Raw genomic sequence first — 27,718 nt, 5'->3', positions numbered from 1 at the left:
CTAAAATGGAGGACAATACTTCCTACCTTAGCATGAATTTTGGAATTGCTTGTTTTTAAATGAACATCAGATATAAGATACCAAGTGCCTGGCACACAGTAGGTACTCATTAAATGTAATCTCTTGTTATATAGTAATAAACACAAAGATTAAATCCCTATCAAGGGTCTAACTAGCTGATTATGTTACAAATTTTATACTGAGTTCAAATCTGACTAGTGGAAAATTAGCAGTCATTTCTACCTTTCCTACTTAAGAGTCATGAAATTCTAAAATTCTTATAAAAATTCATCTCTCCTGAGAGGAAATTTATGTGACAGGATACATAAAAGCAGCAAAGACCAGGACAAATAAGAGTTACTCATGTCATGTCATGTCACCCTGAAGGCTAAACTTTTCAGCAAGGCAACAAATACATCCTTTTAAGTTCTTGTCTTCTAAGTATTTCTCTATACTAACAACATCATCTATTAGGCAGCAAGGCAAGCTATACTGCTAAGTTCTACTACAGGCTGCTGTTTTTGTCTTTGTTTTCGTTTTTTAAAGGAGAGGCATGTACACTGGATGCCACAATGATGACAACTAAGAACCATGACTTGCTTCAGAAGGAAAAAATCAGTAGAAAGCATCAAAGGCTGCTGTCTAACAAATGCAGTGCCTGACTGTTACTGTCTGCATCTCTACAGTGATGACCAACCCAGGAGAGAGGCAGGACTCCTCTGAGGATGTGGGTTGTGGCACAGCTACCTTCTAGAACATGAATCTTACGGGATGTAACTGTAGTCCTCTCAGAGCTTCGAGATCCAGAGACCAGAACAGGAAACACAACAACATGGATTTGCACTGGTTATCTTTGGAATTTTTTTTTTTTTTTTTGGAACACTAAGATAGTGCATGATGGTAATTCTTTATATAAGATTTTAAAAGAATCAAGGAAATTTGATCCAGTATGTTTTCCTAGCACACGTAAGTTATTTATAATGGCTTTGTTTTTATAACAACAAAATGCCCTATCCTTTGTTAAAGACATTTTTAAGAATAATTAATTCTTTTTTTTTTTTTTTTTAAGATTATTTCAGGGGCAGGCATTGTGGTTCAGCAGGTTAAGCCACCGCTTGGGTCGCCCAGATCCTATATGGAAGAAGTGCCAGTTTGAGTGCCAGCTACTTCATGTTTCCAATCCAGCTTCCTGATGAGGTGCCTGGGAGGTAGCAAATGATGGTCCAAGTACTTGGGTGCCTGCCACCCACATGGGAGACCCAGATGGAGTATCAGATTCTGGCTGTTGTGGACATTTGGGTAGTGAATCACCAGATGGAATGTATCTCCTCCTTCCCCACCTTCATGCCCACCCCTACCACCCCAGTAACTCTGCCTTTCAAACAAGTAAGTCTTTTTAAAAAGCCAGGAGCTGGGAACTCCAGCTGGATCTCCTATATAGATGGCAGAAACCAAAGTGCTTGGGTTATCATCTGCTGCTTCCCAGGTGCATTAGCAGGAAGCTGGACTGGAAGCACAGAGTTGCTGGCCCTCCCATATGGGATGTGAGTGTCCCAAGTGGTGCTACAGTGCCTACCCCTACACACATTTCTATTTTTTTTTTTTTAAGATTTATTTATTTGAAAGGCAGAGAGAGCGGGGAGGGGGGTGGGGGTCTTCCACCTGCTGGTTCACTGCCCAAATGGCTGCAATGGCCAGAGCTGGGCTGATCCAAGCCAGGAGCCAGGAGCTTCCTCTGGTCTCCCACACAGGTGCAGGGGCCCAAGGACTTGGTCATCTTCTGCTGCCTTCTCAGGACATAGCAGAGAGCTGGATCAGAAGTAGAAAAGCCGTGACTGGAACAGGTGCCCAAATGGGATGCTGGTACTGCAGGCAGCAGCTATGCCACAGTGCCAGCTCCCTAAAGACATTTCTAATGTCTGTTTTTCAAATAAACACATTTATTAGGTCAGATGTATTCAACATCTGCTCTTCTAAAAGCAAAAATACTAAAACAAAAAAAACAGTCTTTATTATTTAGAATATTTAGAATACCACCATTTATTGGAAATGAAATTTAGGAACAATGCAAAGATTAATGTTTTTAAATACCCTTCTTTAAATTACACTTACCTAAAATTCGGCATAATCTTCCAAATAACATAAAATAAGGACTCAGGGCTAAATGCGGTCTGGCTGCCTTGCCATAAAGCACAGAGTGTCTTTCTGAACTCTTCTACCAGGGACCTGGAAGAGAAGAAGGGAGGACACCCTTAGCAGCAGACAGAGGCTCCTTCGGTGCACGGAGTCCAGTCATCTAAAATGAAATGAAAACTTGAAAAGGGTTTAATCTTTTCTGAACTAAGTCTGACAGCTAAATAAGAGCATCCCAAAGGTAGAATTACTGACAGAACTAGTTTTGCAACCACATGGCTAACTTCACGAGAAAAGCAGTGCCCTATTTTTGCATATGATCTTTCCCTCCATCTCCTGCATTTTCCCTTCTTGCTGCTCTTCCCAGACTTCAGTCTGGAACCGTCTGCTCCTCTCACAGAGTTCATGTGGCCATGGGACTTCAGCGAGCAAAACCACACCTATCCTCTCAAATCCAAATCTGAAATTGATTTTCTCAGGGCCATTTTTTTTTCAGGTTTCTTTTTTCCAACACAGTTTTCTGAAGGTCCTCTTGTGTGCTACATTTCTTAAGTACCTTCCATTTCTTCATACTTCCCTCAATATCCAGGACCAAACTTCCATTTATTGTCAGGCATGTGAACTCGCACAATAAAAAACTGGATGTCCAACTTCCGGGAAGTCTCCTTGCAGGGGAAGAACGGTGGTTCTTATTAGCCCCTCCCTCTCCCCACTAGCTGGAAAGAGGATGCAGTGGTGGCACTCAGCACGCTCTGGACTCTGGCATGGCAGCTGGAACAGGAAGTCATGAAATAGCCCTAGACACATAACCTCTGACTTTCACATGAGAAAATAAATCAGGGTTGTGTAAGCCATTGTTACTTTTGGTTTTCTATGCGTACAGCTCAATTTCTCATGTCTGTCAATATAACTACCATATTCTTAGATACTTGATTAATGTATAAGAAACTCAGTATCTTCTTTCTGCACCCTTCTATCTAGTAGATCCTTTGGATATAAATTGCATTTTCGACTTCCCAGAGCCTGAACACTCTTCCTACGTAATTCCACTCCTTCCGAGTCTTGGTTGAAAAAGTCAGATACTGTCTCAGCTTCCCTGGCACTCAGGACAAAGGTATGTGGCATAGACTCTGCTTGTCTGAAGCAGGGATAGCACCCAGTCCACTCTGGTGGCACAGAGCATCATCCAGAATCCAGGGACAGCAACAGCAGCAGCACGGCTCTAAGGTCCCCAGGGTCATGCTGCAGAGGCCTCCTTACACAACAGTTAACAGAGGGAGGGTGGCTATGGTGCTGTCCACCCAGGCTCCAAAAAACTGATTTTCTCCCCATCCAGTACTGGTTATTTCATTTATAGGCCTTCAATAAATTCCTTTTTTGTCTAAATTAGCCAGAGGTGATTTCTGCAGTCTGTATTTAAACCCTAGATGACACTGACACATGAGTACCAGTAACTCTGCCCTTAACCTCCATGCCCATGCATTTTCTTCTGGTCATGTCACCACTGTCCCTGACCACCTGACTGAAGTCTCCTTGAATGCCAGTACTGCCGGCTCGTCTCAAATGCTGCTACCAAAGAAACTCATTCCAACAGCACGTGGTGATGCCCTCCCACCCCTGCTCCAACGCCTCACTCTAAAGGTTTCCACACAGTGGCTCCATCCAAAACATTCACCCTTCTAACATGTTCTACGCTCCTCTCTCATGGCCACTGAAACAGCATAGTTTCAGATTCTGAAAGGCCTTTCAGAATTAGTGGGAATGGGGTGACATGGCAGTGGAGATGGGCAGGCAGGGGAAGCACTAAATATATACAGATTATGGTAAGTTCCAGCTCTATTTCAGCACAGCTGAGATATTTAAAAATGTGCCCCTTATAATCATATTATGATAGATCTTCTGAACCTCAAATATGGCAGGGCTGCACAGAATTTGAATCCAAAGTTAGTCCTTAATAAACACTTAGCCATTTCTTTCCCTTCTCCAGACCAACCACAGGTTGACTGTGTTGTCTTGTAATTAGTTTCTTAACTACAGATTAATTTCTTTTTAGCCAAAAGAAATTTATCTAGCACTGTTGAAGAAATCAATTCATACAGAATAATGATATTCATGTTATTCTACACCTGGAACTGGATGTCAATTCTAAAATACCCCAATCTCCAGAGACTCAGTAAGCAGAGTGCTAAATGTATCCTGCCTGTTGTAGTAAACAGAAATAAAAGAATTCCAGCAATTATTGATTGCTAGCTAGCTACTGTAACACAATTTTTAGAAGACATGTTTTTAAATGTGTGTGCCTGTTAACTCTCATATTACAATGGAAATCACCAGTAAGAGTCAGGTGTTTGTAACGCAAGGCCAGAAAGGACAGATTCTTGCAACTCACACACTGGTATCCCCTTGGCTCCTGGTGTGGTATGTTCGCCTTCCTGCTGTTTTCCCATTCCTTAACTCCACAGCTGGCAGTTCTTTGAAATAACAGCAAAACTGCTCAATGTTACTATTTTAAAAGAAAGGGGAGAAAATTATTTTTTACAAAAATGTAATAGGATGGTAAAAAAACATTTTATGAAACCTCATATTGTCTGGATTGTGTGGTCTTTCAGTTGTCTCATTTACATTGCACTCATGCAATCTCTTGCACTGAGTTTCTTCATGTTTTTTGCTCAGTTTAACCAAACAGGACAGATAGATGGATAGATGACTTGCAAGGAATTAATAAGAACTTAAAACAGAATCTCTGTTCCTCAAATCCCCCAATTTTCCCTCTACCTATAGGTTGTCACCATTTCTTTTCAGGGTGTTTGCTTCCAGGTGTTCAACAGTATCTCAAATAAAAACCAACCAAGAAGCCAGCCATATAATTTAGCTACATTATTAAGGATCATTAAGGAAAATTCAGTGGTAACTAGACTTTCTTCTTTAGGTAAGAACAGGTAGGCTGAGAAGCACCTTTAAGGAGAAATCAAATACACTTTCTGCTCCTCATTCGCAGTAGGGCCTTGGGAAGATAATTTGTTCTGGCCATTGAGGCTTCATTAAAATCTAACAGTATACAACTTTAAAAACAATTTCATTTAACGTGGGTCAGGCTTGAAAGGCTAAATCTTTTAGTTGTCCACATTATTCTTACTACTTGTCTTACATTTTGAGGAGTTTCTGAACATCTGATCTTATGATCATACTTAAGACTAAACTAATGATGGAAGTAAATTCTCTGAACAAGATTCTCTAGTGCAGGGGAACTTTCATTTTTAAAGTGAGTTTTGGGGCCAGCACAGTGGCGTAGTGGGTAAAGCCATCACCTGTGGCACTGGCATCCCATATGGGTGCCAGTTCTAGTCCCAGCTGCTCCACTTCTGATCCATCTCTCTGCCTATGGCCTGGGGAAGCAGTGGAAGATGGCCCAAGTCCTTGGGCCCCTGCACCCATGTGGGAGACCTGGAAGAAGCTCCTGGCTCCTGGCTTTGGATCAGCTCAGCTCTGGCCATTGCGGCCACTGCGGCCATTTGGGGAGTGAACCAGTGGATTAAAGACCTCTCTCTCCATCTCTCCCTCTCACTGTCTGTAACACTACCTCTCAAATAAATAATAAAATATTTAAAAATAAATAAATAAAAGTGAGTTTCACATTTTTAAAGGGTTGTTAAATGAAAGGGGGTGGGGTATGTGCTAGAGACTGTCCACAGCCTGGAAGACTACAATATTTACTATCTGGTCTTTCACAGAGGCAGCTGTGACCCCTGCTCTGGCCTAGTCAGGAAGCAGTGGAAGTTAATAATAACTGAACAGCTATGTACTGCCAGGCAGTGCTCTAAGAACATTAACCAATTACAATATTTAATCTTCCCAACTACCCAGTGAGTAGGAGCCATCATCTCCAGTTTAACTGATGAGGAAAGTAAGGCACAGGGAAGTGAGCTAACTGCCTAAGCTATACACACTAGAGTCGGTGGCAGGGACAAGATCTGAAGGCAGCGCTCGACGTCAGATGTTGTAACCATACCTGAGTGACTGGAGGATGGCGTTCATGAAACATGTGTTCCCCAAGTTCCGAAGGCCAGTGGCACAAATGGCAGCAGTGCTTCCCTGTAAAATGCGACAAGAGGTGGCCATGAGAAAGGCCAAGGGAGGCCAACTGTTTGAAATACCACAGCTAACCAAAGGCTTCAATGTGAAATTCTAGCACCAGTTTGAAATTGGCCCTTTTCTGTCAAATGAAATATACTCCTTTCCTTTATTAACTCCCCAAATTCCTGAAACAGCCAGGATTGGGCCAGGCTGAAGCTAGGAGACAGGAACTTGAGCCAGGTCTGCTTGTGCCATAACCTGCTACCTCCCAGGATATACGTTGACAGGAAGCTATAGTGGGAAGCAGTCAGGATTCAAACCCAGGCAGTTCCATGTAGGATGTGGGTATCCCACCTCTGGCAAATTACCTTAATGAAGTCCTTAAAAAGTAAAATTTTCCAAAACTTCAGACCGAGAAATTGCACTAAGGACCTTTTTCTGGTTGGTAGAGAAAGAAACAGGCAGATGTCCCATCTGCTGGTTCACTTCTCAAATGCCTGCAACTGCCAGGTAGGGGTGTGGCATGGGTAGAAGAGGGTGAGGCCACGTCAGGAGTTGGAACCCAGTTCAGGGTCTCTCCCGCTGGAGATGGGACCTAAGCACTTGAGCTATCACTGCTGCATCCCAAGGTCTGTTCCGGCAGGATGCTGGAGTCAGGAGCTGGAACAGGGCACTAAAAACCAAGTACTCTGATACAGGACACTGATGTTCTAAGCACCATCTTAGCTGCTGGGCCAAAAGGCCCCCCCCCCCCGCCCCGCCCCGCTTGGGATTTTTAACAGAAGGAAGCAAGGATCTTGGTGAGCCCACAGGAATGAAGCAGTAAGGTACATGAGCAGGAACGTCCAGAGCAAACTGCTCTCCAAGAGGAGCCTATGTAATTCTGATGGAAGGCAGGCACAGACAGACGGACCCACTGGGGTCACATCAGGAATCATTACTACTACTGGCCAACACTGTGTAAGATACTCCAAATCCAATACACAGTTACAGATGTTTACAATGGTTCACATCAAATGTTAGGGTTGTAACAAAGCAGAAATTAAGGGACCAGCACTGTGGTGCAGCAGGTTAAGCTGCCCTTGCAACATCGGCATCCCATATGAGTGCCAGTTTGAGTCCTGGCTGCTCCACTTCTGATCCAGCTCCCTGCTAATGGCCTGGGAAAGCAGCAGAGGATGGCCCAGGTGCTTGGGTTCCTGCAGCTATGTGGAGACCCAGATAGAGATGCTGGATCCTGGCTTCAGTCCAGTCCAGCCCTGGCCATTGTGGCCATTTGGGGAGTGAACCACAGGATGGAAGATCTCTCTCACCTTCCCTCTCTCTCTGTTAACTCTGCCCTTCAAATAAATAAATAAATCTTAAAAACAAAACAGTGATTAGATCAACTGATCCTTACATTTGAATAAAATTTAATTACTTACATTTACTTTTAGTAACTTGCTGTTTAATGATGAGTTTTCCAGAAGTTTTCTTTTCCTATGCCTATCAGCTGTGTAAGCTGAGCTATTAAAACACAAACACAAGCAGACAGTCAAAAAGACATTTCCATATATAAACTACGTACCAGGTTAAAGAACAAACAGGAGCTGCCTTCAGCACTTAGGGTACAGAGTGACGAGTCAGACCTTCTGTGGTGCACCACACTACAAGTTAACTGAGGAAGGAGTTCCATTTCCTTGAAAATCTCTACCACTCCTCTAGCAGCTGGGGAGTATGGGGTGGGGGGAAGCTACAAGCTGAGGTATAATCTGTGAAACAATCCCTCCCAGCCAACATTCCATAGGCCTGATCCATTGTGAAGCTTCAAAAAAATGTAAAGACCCATTCCGCACTACAAAAGGAAAACCTGGCTCTGACCCAATTATTATGAAATTCCACCGCAGTTTCAAATAATATGCTATTTCTTAATTTTGATAAAGGTATATTTTGTGCCTTCATCTTAATAGACTATGGCTGATCTGAGATTGATGATAAACAACAGGAATATAGGCATGTGTGTTTAAATTCCCTTCATTCAGCTATGCAGCCAAGGAAATTCTAAAACTAATTCTAATTAGCACAGAATTCTGAATTAAAAACATGTAAAATTTTTCTTGATGAAAGAGAAATTTAGCTTAAATTTTCTTAAAAAATTATCTTCAAAAGACTATTTTATATAAGGAGAAATAATCTAAAGAAAATAAACATTGTTTAAACACAGGTTTTTCTTTAAGTTTGCTAGTTCTTTCCCACTTTCTTAAGCTAATCCAATGTAAACACATAATTATCTTTCTGTCCAGAAGTTCCACATGAACTACAATGTCTCTGGAATATCAGATCTAACAACACTCACTTGCTTCAAATCTTAAAACTGCTCTTCAGTGCAGTACACGTGTGTCTTTCAGAGTACTGGTAACTACAAGATGAAGACATCAGTTCCACAGATTACAACACTAAATGATTTCTGCACAAATTCTGTAAGTGATGAAGTTGAATATAAGCACAGTATATATTCTACTTGGTGACAGGCCCTAACGGTTACTTTGTAGTTGTAACCTACATAAACAACTGTCACTAAATTTTACCCACAATGATTCTCAAGAACATCATCATCTACTCAGTACACACTATCTAACATGGTAGCTACTCATTAAAACTAGCTATTTAAATTTAAATTTAACCTGAACAAAATTTACAATTCCCTTTCTCAACCACACTGGCCACTTTTACAGAGCTCGATGGGTCCACGTGGCCAGTGGCTGTCGTGAGACAGTGAGGCTCACAGAAGTCTCGCATTACTACAGCAAGTTCTATTACTGGACACCACTGCTTCAGAGCGTGTGCAGAACAGCCTAAGGTTTAAGTAAAACATGAATGTAACCAGAGGTTTTAATTTAACTCTAAGTTACAGCCTATTCTGCAAAGACACAAAAATGAACTTAGGGAATGCTTTTCAGCATAGGAAGTGGGACTCCAAAACAGCTTCTTCAGTCGGGTCAAATAGAAGCGCAGAAGCTATAGTCTGTGAGCTGTTTCCCTGATGGAGGAGGCAAGGGAAACAAAAGGTTCCTACCTGCAGGGTCCCAGGCACATTCTCAGAGGCCTTCTTTTCCTTTCGCCTCCTTGTGGTTGTTTATTTCAGTTGGAGGTTGTAGAGTTTTCTCAGAGAAAACTGTAAGTGCGCTCCTCATCACTTGTGTAACAAGGGGTCCAGCTAGTCAGAGCGCAGCACACTGTCACCACACTGAAGTGCTACACAAGTGACTGCAGGACGCTCCTAAGTCAGCTTACTGTGAGCAATTTCAGACAAAACTAAATATTTTGGCTGTGTATCCGTATCTGTGTCTAATTCTAGACAAGCTCACGCTGCTCAGTTCAAATTAAAAGGGAAAAAGGACTTTGAAACTGAAAGGAGCCAGAAACATTTAAACTCAATGTGTTTTAATTACTTCAGACTTTAAATAAATCATTATGCTTCCTTTATTAGCTTCACAATGTCATTCATCAGTGAGACACACACACAAACACGGACACAGACCACACAGTGCTGCACTTGAAGCAGTGAGGTCAGACCCTCACAGGGGACAATTCTGAAATCTGCTATTGGCTTTGCGTTTCAGCTGGTTAAGAGACCCCTGATTTGGGCCTAGTCTCACAATATTTCTGTATGTCAAATGCCAAAATAAGTTAGATGGCACTTGATGATTTGGGGTGATTTACACAGATTTCACTGAGTCAGCGGTCGTTCCGGGGCCTGTGACTATCCAGTGCAGTTTCAAAGGCACTGCCAGCTGGGTTTCTGCTTGTTGCTTCAGTGCGAGTCCAGTGAGTTATCTGAATCCTCTATTTTGGCTACAGCAAGCACAGTCTATCCACAGAAATATTTTACTTCTCTAGGTGACAAAGCATTCACAGATCTTTTTAAGTTCAAGTGGTATATAATGCCCTTACCAGAAAAGGAAAAGACATGTACAGGCAGAGGTGCAAAGTGAGCACTATGCTAATTAAACCTAATTTCCCTTAAAAATAATGCGTACATCTTAGTGCTTCTCAGTACACCTCATGATAACATTAGACAGGGATTTTCTAAGATCGAGGTAACTCGGTAATGATTTTATATCATTTTCTGCTATTTCCTTGCATCTCCAAAATTCCCCTTGGCAAGGGGTGGGGGGGAGATCGAGCAGCTTATAAGCTGGCAGGCTTATAAACTAAGGAACAGACTCTTGGGCTCCTGGATACAGTTTTTGACCAAAAATTAAATGAACTAATTGCAGAGCTAAGATCAACAACTGAAAAAAGTTTAAGATATCCAAATCCAATGTTTATTTTAATATTTCAACCACATTAAAAACGTGATGAACTCAGACAAAAATCCCCCACCTTTCCCCAAGACCTATTACTTACTTTTCCAAGTTCTGTAAGTGCTCTCTGACTTTCTGTACCAGTCCCAGCTTGGTGTCATTAACCACAAAATCATCACAGCGATAACTGCAAGGAAAATATTAATCAGCGTGTGTAAAGAGCTTGAGGAAACCACAGTAATGAAATGACTCAAAGGCCTGGCTACTGCCAAGCTGTTCAGGGGCCCTGCAGGCAGTTAACTGTTGGTGGTAAACTAAAGAGGACTTGGAATTCACGGTGGAATGTTTTTAAAAGCCTTTTAAAAAAGCCACGTAGGCAATGAACACTAGCTTCTTTTCACATTTCTATTCAAAAGCTCTCCGGTTCCTCCTTTGAAAACAAAATAAGCTGCTACACGTGTTACATTCTTTTTAGTGGTGCATAATACATGGAAAATGAAATTTAAAGCACCAATTCTTTTCATGTAGCCCAAAGCTTTAAGGAGACACTTCCCAACCCAAATTAATGGGGAACTGGGAGGAGGAGAGATTTAAGTAAAAAGCAAGGAAAAGGTAATTAACCTGGAGGAATATATGAATAGAAAAACTAAAACTAAAGCTGTGTGCTTTAAGCATAATTTAATCAAAACAAATTCAGATCTGTTGAAAATAATACATCTTTCATTCTAAGATGCTAGGAAAGTATGAAATAATGCTTCTATTTTTGTGGAAATCGATTAAGCACTTTTAAGAAAATATTTAGGATTTTTTTTAAAAAATTGACATATTGTATGTATGTGGGGACATGTAAGTTTTAGCAAGTCAATACACAAATAATATAAGGAATCACCCATAATTAACTCATGCAACAACACTAAATTTTTTCCTAAGATATGGGCAATTTGAACACAAACAACTTAAAAGCTGGCACTAAGATATTTTCAATATACAGCTTTGTTTAAAACCACTTGTAAATACCAAGAATAATGAAAATAACACTGTTATTCTGCTCAGACAACATTTTGAAAGCACAGTAATTACTAAACATTAGGTCATCTCTAGTAGAACCACAAAAAAATCATATCCTGTATACCTGAAACCAGTCTACTGAAAAGGCATAGAGAAAGTGATTAAAAAAAAAAAAATTACACACGAAAGCAAGGCTTGTCTCTTTTATTCAGAGTAGTGACAATTCCAACTAAATGCCTTTGAAAATGTAAACCATGATGTTATCTATGTGATTATGTAATACACACTCCCATTAACTGATGACTCAAGGTGTCAGTCAAGATTTCTCTAACACATTCCCTCAAGTCCTCAGGGTCCATTCCTAACAAATTTGCATGAGTAAAAGCAACCTTTTATATCCCAGACCCATTTTTCTATGATCAAAGTAACACTGTCAGGGGAATAAATTCTTTATTGCTTTTATGATAAATACACAAAGGAGTTAACTAGTGAAAAGGTTTACTGCTCGGCTCTTTCTCAGCCTAAATGTTAAGCAAGTGAGATCCCCATTTTAAATATGGATTTAAGGTTACTTAGCACCTGGATGAACTTAAGCATTCACTATGAAATGAAACTGCATTGTGATTACTTCAATTCTTACTTATATTTTCATTTTATGTTTACATACATTTATATATATAGTACGAATACTCAGTGTTAAAAAACAAACAAAACCCACCCAAATGCCAGTCTGGGAAATGAAATCTGAGAGCAGACTCAGATCACATTTCATGTATTTACAGAATGCCTTTATTCACAATGGAAAGTAAACCCCTGGGGCCTGTACTGTGGCATAGCTGGTAAAGCCGCCACCTGCAGTGCCTCCCATATGGATACCGGTTCAAGTACTGGCTGCTCCACTTCTGATCCCACTTTCTGCTATGACCTGGGAAATCAGAAGATGGTCCAAGTCCTTGGGTCCCTGCACCCACATGGGAGACCAGGAAGAAACTCCTGGCTCCAGATCGGCACAGCACCAGCCGTTGTGGCCAACTGGAGAGTGAACCAGCAGATGGAAGATCTTTCTCTCTCTCTCTGCCTCTCCTTCTCTCTCTTTGTAACTCTTTCAAATAAATAAATAAATCTTAACAAAAAAAAAAAAAAAAAAAAGTAAACCCCCTAACTGCCACAAAAAGGGGTTACTTTGTTTAAAGAGACATTTCTTTTTTTTTTTTTTTTTTTGGACAGGCAGAGTTAGAGAAAGGTCTTCCTTTTTCTGTTGGTTACCCCCGAAATGGCCACTACAGCGGGCTCACTGCACCGATCCAAAGCCAGGAGCCAGGTGCTTCTTCCTGGTCTCCCATGGGGTGCAAGGCACAAGCACTTGGGCCATCCTCCACTGCCCTCCCAGGCCACAGCAGAGAGCTGGACTGGAAGAGGAGCAACCGGGACAGAATCTGGCGCCCCAACCAGGACTAGAACCCCGAGGTGCCAGTGCCGCAGGCGGAGAATTAGCTAAGTGAGCCAAGGTGCCAGCAAAGAGACATCATTGCATACTCAATTGCATAACTTAGTTCTTCTTATAAAAGTAATTCTTTTTGCTGTGACATGTATTAGGTCTAGGACATAAAATTACATTTGCTAATGTTTTCATATACTGAAATAAAACTTATTCATGGTGTTTTTTTTTTTTTTAGGAAACTTTAATAAAAACTTCAAAAGTACAACTTTTAGATTACAGTGGTTTTCCCTCCATAACCTCCATCCCACCCGCAACCATCCTATCTCCTACTCCCTCTCCCATCCCATTCTTCATTAAGATTCATTTTTAGTTATCTTTACATACAGAAGATCAACTTAGTATATACTAAGTAAAGATTTCAACAGTTTGCACCCACACAGAAACACAAAGTATAAAGTACTGTTTGAGTACTAGTTATACCGTTAATTTGCATAGTACAACACATTCAGGACAGAGCTCCTATGTGGGGAATAAGTGCACAGTGACTCCTGTTGTTGATTTAACAATTGACACTCTTTATTTATGGGGTCAGTAATCACCCGAGGCTCTTGTCATGAACTGCCAAGGCTATGGAAGCCTCGTGAGTTGGCCAACTCCAATCTTATTTAGACAAGGCCATAGTCAAAATGGAAGTTCCCTCCTCCCTTCAGAGAAAGGCACCACCTCCTTTGATGGCCAGTTCTTTCCTCTGGGATCTCACTCACAGAGATCTTTCATTTAGGTCACTTTTTGCCACAGTGTCTTGGCTTTCCATGCCTGAGAAATTCTCATGGGCTTTTCAGCCAGATCTAAATGCCTTAAGGGCTGATTCTGAGGCCAGAGTGCTGCTTTGGGCATTTGCCATTCTTTGAGTCTGTTGTGTATCCCACCTTGCCATGTTGGATTGTTCTCTCCTTTTTAATTCTATCAATTATTATTAGCAGACATTAGTCTTATTTATGTGATCCCTTTGACACTAATCCAACTCAGTTGGTTCCAGATGCTTCCTCTCTCTGACCTTTCATCACCAAAGTTAGTCACTCTGGACTCCAGAGCTGTGCTAATGTGGCTGGTACAACTGAGGAACTGGATTTAATTTTCAAGAATGTTAAATTATATAAATTTGTACTTAATAACTGAAGCAGTATAAAATTCTATTCTCACCAACACAACTTTACTGTTTTGTAGAAGTGTACTTGATTATTACACTGTGTAACAGGAGTGAATTTGTCAGGTGTGTGGGTCATTTCCAGGAGTACTTCACCAACCCAGTTTGTGTCAACAGAAAGATGCAGTTCAAATGATTTTTCTATGCAATGTAGTATTACAATGTTTTTATTTGAATATTTTATGCAGGTAGCTTGAGTTACAGTGATACTTATGTAAACACCAACTGGTAATTAAATGCATATTAGTTATATTGGTTATTATTAAATTATTTTCCTAGCTTAAAAATTTAGAATGGGGGCCAGCATTGTGGTACAGTGGGTTAAACTGCCAGTTTCAACACCAGAATCCCATATGAGTGCTGGTTTGAGTCTTAGCTACTCTATTTCTGATCCTGGTCCCTGCTAATGTGCTTGGGAAGGCAGCAGATAGCCCAAGTACTTAGATGCCTACTGTCATCCATGTGGGGGACCCAGATGGAGCTCCGGGCTCCTGGCTTCAGCCTGGACCAACCCTGGCTGTTGCAGCCATTTGGGGAGTGAACCAGTGCATGAAAGATCTGTTGCTCTTTCAAAATACAGTTTATGTAATACTTTGAATTTCATGTTGATCATATTTAGTTACTGAATTTACTTAAATTATATAGAAGTTAGATTTAACTTGAAAAGATATTTTGAAACATATGCTTTTGCTTCAGAGTCAAATTAATAATTCTAAAAAGATAAGCCAAGTCTTGTCAATATTACAGCAAATATTAAATAAAAATGTTTACTGAAAAAGTTTTAATGTTTGAAATACTGTGAGTCCGCTTTTTTAACTTCAATTTTTATTAACCTAAATCAATATTTGGTAAAAATTGTTCATCTGAATTGAGATGTTCTGTAAATGTAAAATATAAACTGATTTCAAAAATTCTATATGAAAAGAATGTTAACGATCTCTAATAAGTTTTATACTACTTGTTGACATAATATTTGAGAGACTTTGGTTTAAATAAAACATAATTAAAATTACCTTTACTGTTTCTTTTTGCCATTATTTATTTGAAATGCAGAGTGACAGAAAGGGAGAGAGAGCGCAGGAAAGATCTTTCATCTACTGGTTCACTCCCCAAAGGCCTACAACAGCTGGAACTGGACCCAGCCAGAGAGGAATGGGGCTGACACTGTTGTGTAGCTGGTAAAGCCACTGCCTGTGATGCCATATCCCACCGAGTGCTCGTTTTTGTCCCAGCTGCTCCACTTCCAATCTAGCTCCCTGCTAATCATCTGGGAAAAGCAGCAGAAAATGGCCCAAGTGTTTGAATCCCTGCCACCCACACGGGAGTCCTAGATGAAGCTCCTGGCTCCTGACTTCAGCTGGCCCAGGGCTAGCCATTGTGATCATCTTGGGAGTGAACCAGCAGATGAAGGATCTCCATCTCTCCCTATGACTCTTTCACAATAAATAAATAATAAATCTTAAAAAAAAAATACAGGAACTAGGAACTCCATCTGGGTCTCCCAAGTGGGTGGCAAGAACCCAAGTACCTGGGCCATCATCTGCTGCCTCCCCGGCACATTAGCAGGAAGGTGGATTGGAAATGGATTTGCCAGGACTCTGATATGGGATGCAGGCATGCCAAATGGTGGTTTAACCTGCTGTGCCACAATGCCTGCTCCTCCTCTTGCTTTTTAAAACTTACTAGAAAATTTTAAAGTACAGATGTAACCTGCATTATCTATTACATAACATTGCTAATCCAGGGTACCTGACATTATCTGTTGCAAAATTCTGTACTACTACCCAATATCATAAAGAAGTAATATAACTTTATTGATGTTTAAGAACCCAATTGTATTTTGGCTGGATTTTTTTTTTTTTTTTTTTTGACAGGCAGAGTGGACAGTGAGAGAGAGAGACAGAGAGAAAGGTCTTCCTTTGCCATTGGTTCACCCTCCAATGGCTGCCGCAGCCGGCGCACTGTGGCCAGTGCACCACGCTGATCTGAAGGCAGGAGCCAGGTACTTCTCCTGGTCTCCTATGGGGTGTAGGGCCCAAGCACTTGGGCCATCCTCCACTGCACTCCCGGGCCACAGCAGAGAGCTGGCCTGGAAGAGGAGCAACCGGGACAGAATCCAGCGCCCAGACCGAGACTAGAACCTGGTATGCTGGCGCCACAGGCGGAAGATTAGCTAATTGAGCCACGGCGCCGGCTCTCCATTAGCTTTTAAGTTTTGTTTTGTTTTTAATGGTTAAGCTGTTTGTATTTCCTATTTCTGCAGAGCTAGTTTTAGGCACTCTTGTAGTTACTGAAACAGGTAACTTATTTTTTAGGGTATAACCTCTGTACTGTTTGAATTTAACATATTGTACAAGGGTTATTTTAAGTATTGTAAGTACTATAACAATTATTTTAAATGTTACTTTATTATTGAAGGAAAACACAAGTCAAAGCTTCTAAGAGTGCGTGGGATGGGGTAGAGGACCTGTAACTGTCAGTTTCCTTCCTTTGTTGTAACCACAGCACACTCAACTTTAGCTATCTGCATTCCTTTTCTGATTTCTTCTTCCTTCCTGGCCAAAGGTCAAAATAAAATGAATGACAAAGTTAGGAAATAAGAGAAAACTTGAACACTACCTGGCTGGTTAACCTGTAGATGAGATGCTGCTTTCAAACGGGAAGTGTTCTATGAACACTGGTGCCAGAACGTTCCCAGCAAGCATCTCACTCAGCATCTTCAACCGGAGTGTCTGGTGCCAGTCAGGGGCCCAGGAGGCAGCAGGTGATGGTTCCAGTACTTACGTCGCTGTCACTCACATGGGAGACCTGAACTGAGCTCCCAACTCCCAGACCCTGCCATTATGGGCATCTGGGAAGTAAACTGGCAGGTGGAAGCTCTAGTCTTTGTCTTTGTCTCCCAAATAAATATTTTTTTTTTTTTTTTGACAGGCAGAGTGGACAGAGAGAGAGAGAGAGAGAGAGAGAGAGAAAGGTCTTCCTTTTTGCCGTTGGTTCACCCTCCAATGGCCGCCGCGGTAGGCGCGCTGCGGCCGGCGCACCGCGCTGATCCGATGGCAGGAGCCAGGTGCTTCTCCTGGTCTCCCATAAATATTTTTTAAAAGTCCCCAATCTTTCCTGGTTTGTACAATTGTATTGAAGCTATTTGATTAGAATTATGGTTTTTTTTTTAGAATTATGTTTATTTTAACGCTTGGATAAATATTTAGCTACTCTTAATTTCTCCCTTAAGTAGCTCATACCAGAATAGGGAGTACAAGAGTACATAAAAGCTTGCAGGTTTGTCCTTTGAGACTTGGAACACATTTCCCATTTTGAAGTAAATGTTATAAAATATGGCTAAATGCTCTGTTTCCCAAAATGTAGCTGAAACAGTATCACAGAAAGCTCTACTCCTCCTTTCTTTCTTATGTTCATTTATTACTAGCACCGAGATCCTATGATAGCAGAAACCTGGGCAGGATTCAGAGACCTTGATCACTCTGCGCTAAAGAGAGGTACAGGATTCCATATCTCCGACAGGACTTCATGTGCCAAGCAGATGTCAGGGACTATCACCTTTTAAGGTTTTTAATACTAAATCAAGTTTTTTTTAAATAGTGACATTAGATGACTCGTCAAGTAAACATGAGCTCTACTTCTAACAGACTACTTGTCAGGTACATTCTGGGTAGGAAAAAAAACAAGAAAAATTAAGTTGAATATTAAAAGGAAAAATTACATTTAAAATTATAGACAACATAACAGAGAAGCTAGATTAGAAAACAGGATATGAAAAGCGAAGGTACAAAGGAGATAGTATCCTTCTTATAACACCTGAATCACACAACACTATCATCTTGGCTTTATGTAAACGCTCATCTCAAATCCATATTACCAAATATGACCTTCAAGTTATAAATTTCTTTAAGCCAACAGTTAATAACCTCCTAATTAAATATATGGTATGGCATTATATGAACACTGCTGTTAAGAATAGCATAGGGGCTGGCACTGTGGCACAGTAGGTTAATCCTCTGCCTGCAGTGCCAGAATCCCATAAGGGCCCAGGTTCTAGTCCTGACTGCTCCTCTTCTGATCCCACTCTCTGGTATGGCCTGAGAAAGCAGTGGAACATGGCCCAAGCACTTGGGCCCCTGCACTTGCATGGAAGACCCAGAAGAAACTCTTGGCTCTTGGCTTCAGATCAGCTCAGTTCCAGCCACTGCGGCCATTTGGGGAGTGAACCAGCGGATGGAAGACCTCTATGTCTCTTCCTCTCTCTGTATGTAACTCTGCCTCTCAAATAAATAAATATTTTTAAAAATAGCATATAGTCATCCCTCAATACTCATGGAGAATTGGTTTCAGGATCCTTAGATACAAAAATGCTTACATGCTCAAGCCCCTTTTATAAAATAGTGTAACATTTGTGTAAAACCTGTACACCCCCTCCTTATACTTTAAATAAACTCTAGCTCCCTCATGATATCTAATACAATATAAATGTAAAACTGTATAAATAGTCATACTAATTTTTTAGAAAACAAGGAATAAAGTCTATACGTGTTCAGTACATGTACAGTTGTTTTTCTTATTTTCAAGACATAGTTGACTGAACACATGGATATGAAATTAATGGATATGAAGGGTGATGTTATATACAATTGATTTTATTACCATGCATTCAAACAACATATACAGTAGACAAGTTTTCATAAGGAACATAAGTTATTTACACTATTCTATAATTAGTGATGTAGAAAATAAACAAAACCACAGTTTGTTTCAATTTTTAAAAATTATTTGAAAGGCAAAGTGAGCGAGCAAGATGCCTTCCATCCATTTGCTCACTTCCAAATGACCTCAAACAGCAAGGTCTAGATGAGGTTGGAGCCCGGAGCCAGAGACTCCATCCTGGTCTCCCATATGGGTGACAAGGTCCCAAAGTACTTGGGCCACTTTCCAGCACCTTCCCAGGAACATTAGCTGCAGAGTGGATCAGAAGCAGATAGCTGTGACTTGAACTGGCCCTCTGATATGATATGTCAATGTTGACAGAAGTGGCTTAAGCTACTGCACTGCAATGCTAGCCCCAAATTATTTCTCTAATAAACATCAAAAATAAAACTTCCCAAGTTTTTCATTATTTCTTCCTTATGCATGCATTTTTAGATTTGCTTTATTCCTAATTTCTAGTATATAATCATGCCTAACCCTTCCTATTTTTCTTTATATAATCTCTCCAAAACTCATCTTTTTTCTCTTCCATTTGAAAGAGAATTTTTACATCTACGTTCCTCAAGAATATTGGTCTATAGTTCTCTATGTCGTGTTCTTGTCTGGTTCCAGTTTCAGTTTACTGCTGGTCCCATAAGAAGAGTTTGGAAGGGTTTCCTGCATTTCAGTTCTTCAGAATAATTTGAGAAGAGCTGTTACTTCTTCTTTAAAGGTTTGATAAAATTCAAGCAAAAAAGCCATCTTGTTCTGAGGTTTTCTTTGTTGGGAGACTGTACTGCTGGTTCAGTTCTGTTACTTGTTATTGGCTTGTTCTATATACTTTTGTTATTTCCTCTGCTGTGAAATACATGTACATATATTAGGGATGGTGAGTGCTGACTTTTGAAGTTTATTTTTTAAAGATTTATTTGAAAGGCAGAGTTAGAGAGAGACAGAGAGACAACACACACACACACACACACAGATCTTCCATCCACTGGTACATTCCCCAAATGGCCCAACAACTAAAGCTGGGCCAGGTCGAAGCCAGAAGCTTCTCCTGGTCTCCCACGTGGGTGCAGGGGCCCAAGCACTTGGGCCATCCTCCACTGCTTTCCCAGGCCACAGTAGAAAGCTGGATGGAAGTGGAGGAGCCAGGACTTGAACCGGTGCCCATATGGGATGCTGGCGCTGCAGGCTGTGGCTTAACCTCCTATACCACAGCACCAGTCCCAGTTTTTTAACTTGATTAGGCGCTTGATGAAAATAGTATCATCTGGAGCAGACACTGGAATGCAGGTTAAGCTGACACTTAGGACACAGAACATCCCACATCAGAGTTCCTGGTTGGAGTCCCAGCTACTCTGAGCTTCTAATCCAGCTTTCTGCTGATACTCTTGGGAGGCAGCATATGATGGCCCAGGTGGAGACCCACATAGAGTTCCTGGCTTCTAGCTTTGGGCTTCCCCAGATCTGGCTGTTGCACTGATTTGGAGAGAGAACCAGTGAACAGAAGCTCTTTCTCCCCAATGACTCTGCCTTTCAAATAAATGAATAAATCTTTAAAAAAATAAATAAAAGGAGGCTGGTGCTGTGCTATAGCAGCTAAGGCTACAGCCTGCAGTGCCAGCATCCCATATGGATGCTGGTTCAAGTCCCAGTTGCTCCACTTCTGATCCAGCTTCCTGCTAATACACCTGGGAAAGCAGCTGAAAATGGTCCAAGTCCTTGAACCTCTGCACTCACAAGGGAGACTGGGAAGAAGCTCCTGGCTCCCAGCTTCGGATCAGCTGAGCTCTCGCCATTGCAGCCACTTGAGGAGTGAACTAGTGGATGGAAGTTCTCTCTCTCTGCCTCTCTGTAACTTCGCCTTTCAAGAAAATAAATGAATCTTTAAATAAATAAAAGGATGAGTTAGAAATTAAATTACCTATTTTTAAATAGGAACAACTTACTATTTTATTCCTTTTAGTACTATTTTTGTTGTACTTAATACCATTGGTTGAACTCTTTAACACACAATTATTCTTAGGTGTTTAAATTTAACTGAAAAGTGATCCCTGTTAAATATAAGAGTGGGAATAAGAGAGGGAGGAGATGTATAGTTCGGCACATGCTTAATCGGACTTACCCCTAATGGTAGAGTTAGAAACGTGCCAGGGGATTCCAATTCAATCTCATCAAGGTGGCATGTACCAATGCCATCTCACTAGTCAAAGTGATCAGTTTCAGTTCATAATTGATCATAATGATAGGATTAAGAGTCAAAGGGATCACATAAATAAGACTAATGTCTGCTAATAATAATTGATAGAATTAAAAAGGAGAGAACAATCCAACATGGCAAGGTGGGATACACAACAGACTCAAAGAATGGCAAATGCCCAAAGCAGCACTCTGGCCTCAGAATCAGCCCTTAAGGCATTTAGATCTGGCTGAAAAGCCCATGAGAATTTCTCAGGCATGGAAAGCCAAGACACTGTGGCAAAAAGTGACCTAAATGAAAGATCTCTGTGAGTGAGATCCCAGAGGAAAGAACTGGCCATCAAAGGAGGTGGTGCCTTTCTCTGAAGGGAGGAGGGAACTTCCATTTTGACTATGGCCTTGTCTAAATAAGATTGGAGTTGGCCAACTCACGAGGCTTCCATAGCCTTGGCAGTTCATGACAAGAGCCTCGGGTGATTACTGACCCCATAAATAAAGAGTGTCAATTGTTAAATCAACAACAGGAGTCACTGTGCACTTATTCCCCACATAGGAGCTCTGTCCTGAATGTGTTGTACTATGCAAATTAACGGTATAACTAGTACTCAAACAGTACTTTATACTTTGTGTTTCTGTGTGGGTGCAAACTGTTGAAATCTTTACTTAGTATATACTAAGTTGATCTTCTGTATATAAAGATAACTAAAAATGAATCTTAATGAAGAATGGGATGGGAGAGGGAGTAGGAGATAGGATGGTTGCGGGTGGGATGGAGGTTATGGAGGGAAAACCACTGTAATCCAAAAGTTGTACTTTTGAAATTTATATTTATTAAATAAAAGTTTAAAAAAAAGAAAACTGTCAGCAGGTTTTCAAACAAATATTTATTGAGTAAAATCTACTATTCAGATGTTTTGGAAGTTGTTCTCATCTTGTAAATACAAGCAAAACTTCAGAAGATAAAAATTTGAGGGACTGAGGGGTCAGCACTGTGGCACAAGCTGGGGTATAACTTAAAAAAAAAACCTGGAGGAAGAGGAGACAATGATTGCTAATAATAAAGTTTTTGTCATTAAAGAAACTTTGCTAGGTACCTTTCTTTAGTGCATTTATTCCTAAGGATAGCTGATAATCTGTCATTCTGTTGAATACTGCTTTTATTGTTTATTTGGTCATTTCCTATTTTCAACTGCTAAGAAAAAGAAAGTTATTTATTTTAAAACGTATTTTACACATCCGCTTTCCGAATTTCTTTTCAATTTCAATTACTACTTGCTACAAGACTCCTTTGGTATTTGGGGCATTGTATCATAATTTGAAAACAGAAATTTTGTTTCCACTATTTATACCAAATTACTGTCTTAGTGCAATGGCTTGAATTGCCAAAACAATGTTTAATAAGTGACAACCACGTAAATGATGATATGAAGCATTTCTGCCGTGCTTCTGATTTATTAGAAATGGCGCTGGGGCTGGCACTGTGGCGTGGCAAGTAGAGTCACTGCCTATGCCACCAGCACCCCATATGCACGCTGGTTCATGTCCCGGCTGCTCCACTTCCTCCAGCTCCCTACATGAGAGACCTCAATGGAGCTCCTGGTTTTGGCCTGTTCCAGCCTGGCCAATGTGGCCATTGAAGGGTGAACAAGAAGATGGAAGATGGATCTCTGTTTCTCCCTCCCTAACTCTGCCTTTCAAATAAACAAACAGACCTTTAAAAAAACAACAGGGACCAGCATTGTGATATAGCAGATTAAGCCAGCAGCCCATGTGGTCACCAGTTCAAGCACTGGTTGCTCTGCTTCTGATCCACCCCATGCTGGTGAGCCTGGGAAAGCAGCGGAAAATGGCCAAAGTACTTGGACCCCTGCACCCATGTGGGAGACGCAGATGAAGCTCCTGGCTCCTGGCTTCAGCCTGGCCCTGCCCCAGCTGCTACAGCCATTTGGGGAGTGAACCAGTGGGTGGAAGCTCGCTCGCTCTCTTTCTGTATCTCTCTGTAATTCTACCTTTCAAATAAATAAAATATTTAAAAAACAACAACAATAAATGTGTTGGCAGGCTTTGGGTGAAATTAACCATTTGGTAATCACAATTTTTCTTCTTACTATATCTTACTATGTTACATGTAAGTCATAATTATTTGATACTATTTTAATTAGTGAAGTTGGTTTTTTTAATCAAATTTCTGTCTTACGGTTTTAAGTTTCATAACATTAACATGAATTTATTTTCTATGTATTTCAAGGGCAGAGAAAAAGAGGTTTCCCATCTACTGAATGACTTCCCAAATACCCACCACAGCTAGGTGAAGCCAAAGCCCGGATCCTGGGAACTCATCCAGGTTTCCCATGTAAGCTGCAGGGACCAAAGGAGCCATCACCTGCTGCCTCCCACAGTGCACATTAATGGGAAACTGGAATTGGAAGCAGAACCAGGACCCAAACCCCAGCACTCCAAAAGAGGATGCAAGTATCCCACGTGGCATCTTAATCACTAAGCCAAACACTCACTCTTTAATATTAAATTTTAGGAGTTTAAGTTAATATTCTCCAATAGTAGCTACTAGCCACGTGTGGCTATTTAAATTCATAATAAAACAAAGCATGCAATTCCTCAGTCACACTAACCACATTTCATTGTTCAATTGCTACTGTACTGAATAACATATAACACACTCAAGAGAAAAAAAAAATCTCTACCTCTTTCACAGTTTTACAATCCTAAATTTTTTCCATTCCTGTTGATAATGCTACTGAAATTAGCCAAGATACAATGTTCCACATCATATTCTTGAACAACTAAGCAAACATTCCCAAACCAAACCATTCTTCACTCATCTGAAACAAAAAGGGATCATTATAAAAATGGACCTGACTTTAATGCAACAGCAAAGAATTAAGTCCTTTAATACCCTGGCTATAAAGCCATTTTTATATCATAAATCATGTCCAATATTAATACCAAGGGGCCAGCACTGGGGCCTAGGAGGCTAAGTCTTTGCCTTTGGTGCTGGTATCCTGGTATCCCATATGTGCACCAGTTTGTTTCCTACCTGCTCCTCTTCTGATCCAGCTCTTTGCTATGGCCTAGGAGAGCAGTGGAAGATGGCCCAAGTGCTTGGGCCCCTGCATCTATGCAGGAGACCTGGAGGCAGCTCCTGGCTTCTAATTGGCCCAGCTCTGGCCATTACAGCCATTTGGGGAGTAAACCAGCTGATAAGAGGTCTTTCTGTCTCTCCTCCTCTCTGTCTGTGGCTCTACACTCAAATAAGCAAAATCTTTAAAATAAAAAAATAGTAATACCAAAAAACAAACAAAAACTTCTTTTACGTAAAAAAAAAAAAAAAAAACTAAAACTCTCAAAAATAGACAACAGCAGATCCTTCACTAAGTGTCAAAGTCCACTTCATTTACTTACAACATTTGGATGCTAAGAGGCCACTGTGACCTCTGGTTTTATTATAAATGACAGCAACCATTGGAAAAAAAAAATCCAATACTATAGTCACTACATCTATTTCAAACTCACAAATGTTAAAATACAGAAAAGTTCTTTTAGAAAACAAGTGTATTCTCTTAATAAATTCTGACATACATATTGCCATCCAATTAGCCAATTATGAAAAATCAGAAGTATACCTGCAGAGAAATCCATATCCTTTGTTAAAACAGAGTAGTATGAGCTTATTAAGGAAATGCTTTATGTTTTTAGACTACTTCTGTTAGAAAATCTTTTTTTTTTTTAATTTTAATTTTTTTTTTTTTTTTTTAATTTTTGACAGGCAGAGTGGACAGTGAGAGAGAGAGAGACAGAGAGAAAGGTCTTCCTCTGCTGTTGGTTCACCCTCCAATGGCCGCCGCGGCGGGCGTGCTAATCCGCGCTGATCCAAAGGCAGGAGCCAGGTGCTTCTCCTGGTCTCCCATGGGGTGCAGGGCACAAGCACTTGGGCCATCCTCCACTGCACTCCCGGGCCACAGCAGAGAGCTGGCCTGGAAGAGGGGCAACCAGGACAGAATCTGGCTCCCCGACCGGGACTAGAACCCAGTGTGCCGGTGCCGCTAGGTGGAGGATAAGCCTGTTGAGCCACGGCGCCGGCCAAAATTTCTTTTTAAACTTCAAAGTACTATTTTAAAATAAATAATTCTGCCTGTTTTCTAATTTTTTTTTTTTGCAATACTGAAAATTTGCATCCAAATAATTTATAAAGTTAATTAAAAATGTTTTCATAACTGCCTTAAAAATGACTCAGTATTGGGGCTGGCGCTGTGGTGTAGTGGGTAAAGCCACCATCTGTAGTGCCAGCATCCTATATGGGCGGCAGTTCAAGTCCTGGCTGCTCCACTTCTGATCCTGCTCCCTGCTAATGTGCCTGGGAAGGCAGCAGAAGGTGGCCCAAGCCCTTGGGCCCCTGCACCAGCATGGGAGATCCTGAAGAGGCTCCTGGCTCCAGATCAGTGCAGCCCCGGCCGTTATAGCCATTTGGGGAGTAAACCAGCAGATGGAAGACCTTCTCTCTCTCTGCCTCTGCTTCTCTGTAACTGACTTTCAAATAAATAAGTAAGTCTTTAAAAAAAAACTCAATTTCAATTTAAACCTATAAATAAGGGCTTTATTTCTGTAAACCTGAACTGTAAAACTGCCATTATAAGGTTTAAAATCTGAAATATAAGCCTCTTTCTCTAGACAAATGAACTGATTCACCTTTAATAGTATTTCTCTATTTGAAAAGATTCTTTAAAATATTGCCTGTCAGAAAGAAAATATTCCAGTAATTTATTTTTAATACTGTTTTCATAACTCTTCTCTCTCAGAAATTCAGCTATCATTAATATGAATCAATGTTGACAAAGCTGTCAAATGTCAAAAAATTGTTTGGCATTTTAAATCTATTAACTCCAAATGTCTACCCATATAAGAAATTAGTTTCTAATTTAGTCTTGGCTCCTTTTCAAGCATAATAATGTATACCACATAGAGTTCCACTTGGCCAGAGGAGGGAAACTGGGTGGGAAGAAAAGCAGCATTACTTAACAAACAGTCAACTGAACACTAGCCCTTGTGAAAATCTTGGGGGACATTTTTATTGAAATCTTCATTTACCTCTTAGTTTCATGTTAATCTATTTATCTCCTTAAGAGTGGTTTGTGTCAAATCAGAATTATTCCTGCTCTTGAAATAGTGACCTATTTACATTGTTTCATTTGATTAACACAGTACATGCTTCCTCCATGAACGCCCTGTTCACATCAGAACTGAAGGGAGCTACTTGCAACAGCCTCTATCTTGGGAGGGAAACAAAATCTCACCTATGTCATGGTTTAAGTATTCTGCAGGAAAAATGTTCTACAGCTTGTCAGTTCTCCAAGATGGTCAGAGGACACAATATTATATTGTGGTATAACTGTCTCCATTTTTTGGAAGACAGTTAACAAATTTCAGTCTTTCAAACACATATTGCTTAGTCTGCACCAGACACTGAGTACCAGAGAAAATACAAAGATCTGAGATATGGTTTCTACAGTTCCCAGGGACGTTTACAAATAACTAATGCAGGCCGGCGCCGTGGCTTAACAGGCTAATCCTCCGCCTTGTGGCGCCGGCACACCAGGTTCTAGTCCCAGTCGGGGCACCAATCCTGTCCCGGTTGCCCCTCTTCCAGGCCAGCTCTCTGCTGTGGCCAGGGAGTGCAGTGGAGGATGGCCCAAGTTCTTGGGCCCTGCACCCCATGGGAGACCAGGAGAAGTACCTGGCTCCTGCCATCGGATCAGCACGTTGCGCCGGCCATAGCGCGCCTACCGCGGCGGCCATTGGAGGGTGAACCAACGGCAAAAAGGAAGACCTTTCTCTATGTCTCCCTCTACTGTCCATTCTGCCTGTCAAAAAGAAAAAAAAAGTAAAAAAAAACAAAAACAAAAACAAAAAAAACAACTAATGCAGAGCAGGAAATTACAAATATCTCAAGAACTGTAAATTCAGGAGAGATTATATCCACCTGCACTGGAGCTTGGGAAAAAGGGGTTGATGACTTCATAAAGGATAAGCAAAAATAAAACATGACAGGGACTCCTGGAGAGAAAATAAAGACAGGAAAGCTGCAAGCCTCAGCATACACATTACAACCTCTCTAGAGCACAGCACAGTGCAGAAGCAACTTTAACATTCGGTAAAGTCCAAGCACTGGATACAGTAATCAAATGCTTTACATGGAATACAACAGCATTATACCTCTGAAGACAACCATTCCAGTTCTTACCACAAGAAATTTATGTACAAAGAAAATGCATATGCTCAATTACTAAAGTGCACTGGAAAATACACACACCTCCTAACAGAAAGAACTCTCTTTTGGTTGATTTCTTAATCATGGTGAGGTATGAAGAAATGTTAATTTATACCACAGTCTCATCAATTCACAACTATCATAGATTCCTTTTAGGCCATCGGTGTAATGCTACTCAATGATTCTCTAGCATCTTGTTCTAAATCACACAAATGAGACGATGATGAAACCAGCTGCAGCTCCCTTCCTGTATTTCAGAAGCTCTGGGTATCCATACACTTGCAGCTCTGTGTAACTTCACACAAAAGATTGGCAATTGGCCAGGAAGGCTCTGCCACGGCATATGCTCCCTGAGGTTCAAGATTTTCCATTTAATTCTAATT

The 27,718-nt window shown here is 40.8% G+C and overlaps 1 protein-coding gene across 3 annotated transcripts in view; it reads right to left on the bottom strand.

The window, feature by feature from the left end:
* USP3 (ubiquitin specific peptidase 3) overlaps positions 1-27,718 on the bottom strand; it is a 100,301-nt gene that overhangs the window by 24,292 nt on the left and 48,291 nt on the right. For all 3 annotated transcript variants that reach the window (XM_062206092.1, XM_062206094.1, XM_062206093.1), the window contains 5 exons: positions 10,597-10,680; positions 7,632-7,713; positions 6,143-6,225; positions 4,523-4,636; positions 2,113-2,226 (listed from right to left, as the gene is read on the bottom strand). In XM_062206092.1, the coding sequence (XP_062062076.1) occupies positions 2,113-2,226; positions 4,523-4,636; positions 6,143-6,225; positions 7,632-7,713; positions 10,597-10,680 (477 nt within the window). The remainder of the gene's footprint in view (positions 1-2,112; positions 2,227-4,522; positions 4,637-6,142; positions 6,226-7,631; positions 7,714-10,596; positions 10,681-27,718) is intronic.

The sequence above is a fragment of the Lepus europaeus genome, chromosome 11 (genome assembly GCF_033115175.1).
Source record: "Lepus europaeus isolate LE1 chromosome 11, mLepTim1.pri, whole genome shotgun sequence".
NCBI lineage: Eukaryota > Metazoa > Chordata > Mammalia > Lagomorpha > Leporidae > Lepus > Lepus europaeus.
The sequence above is the reverse complement of the archived record's forward strand: the minus strand, read 5'-3'. Positions and strand labels throughout refer to the sequence as shown.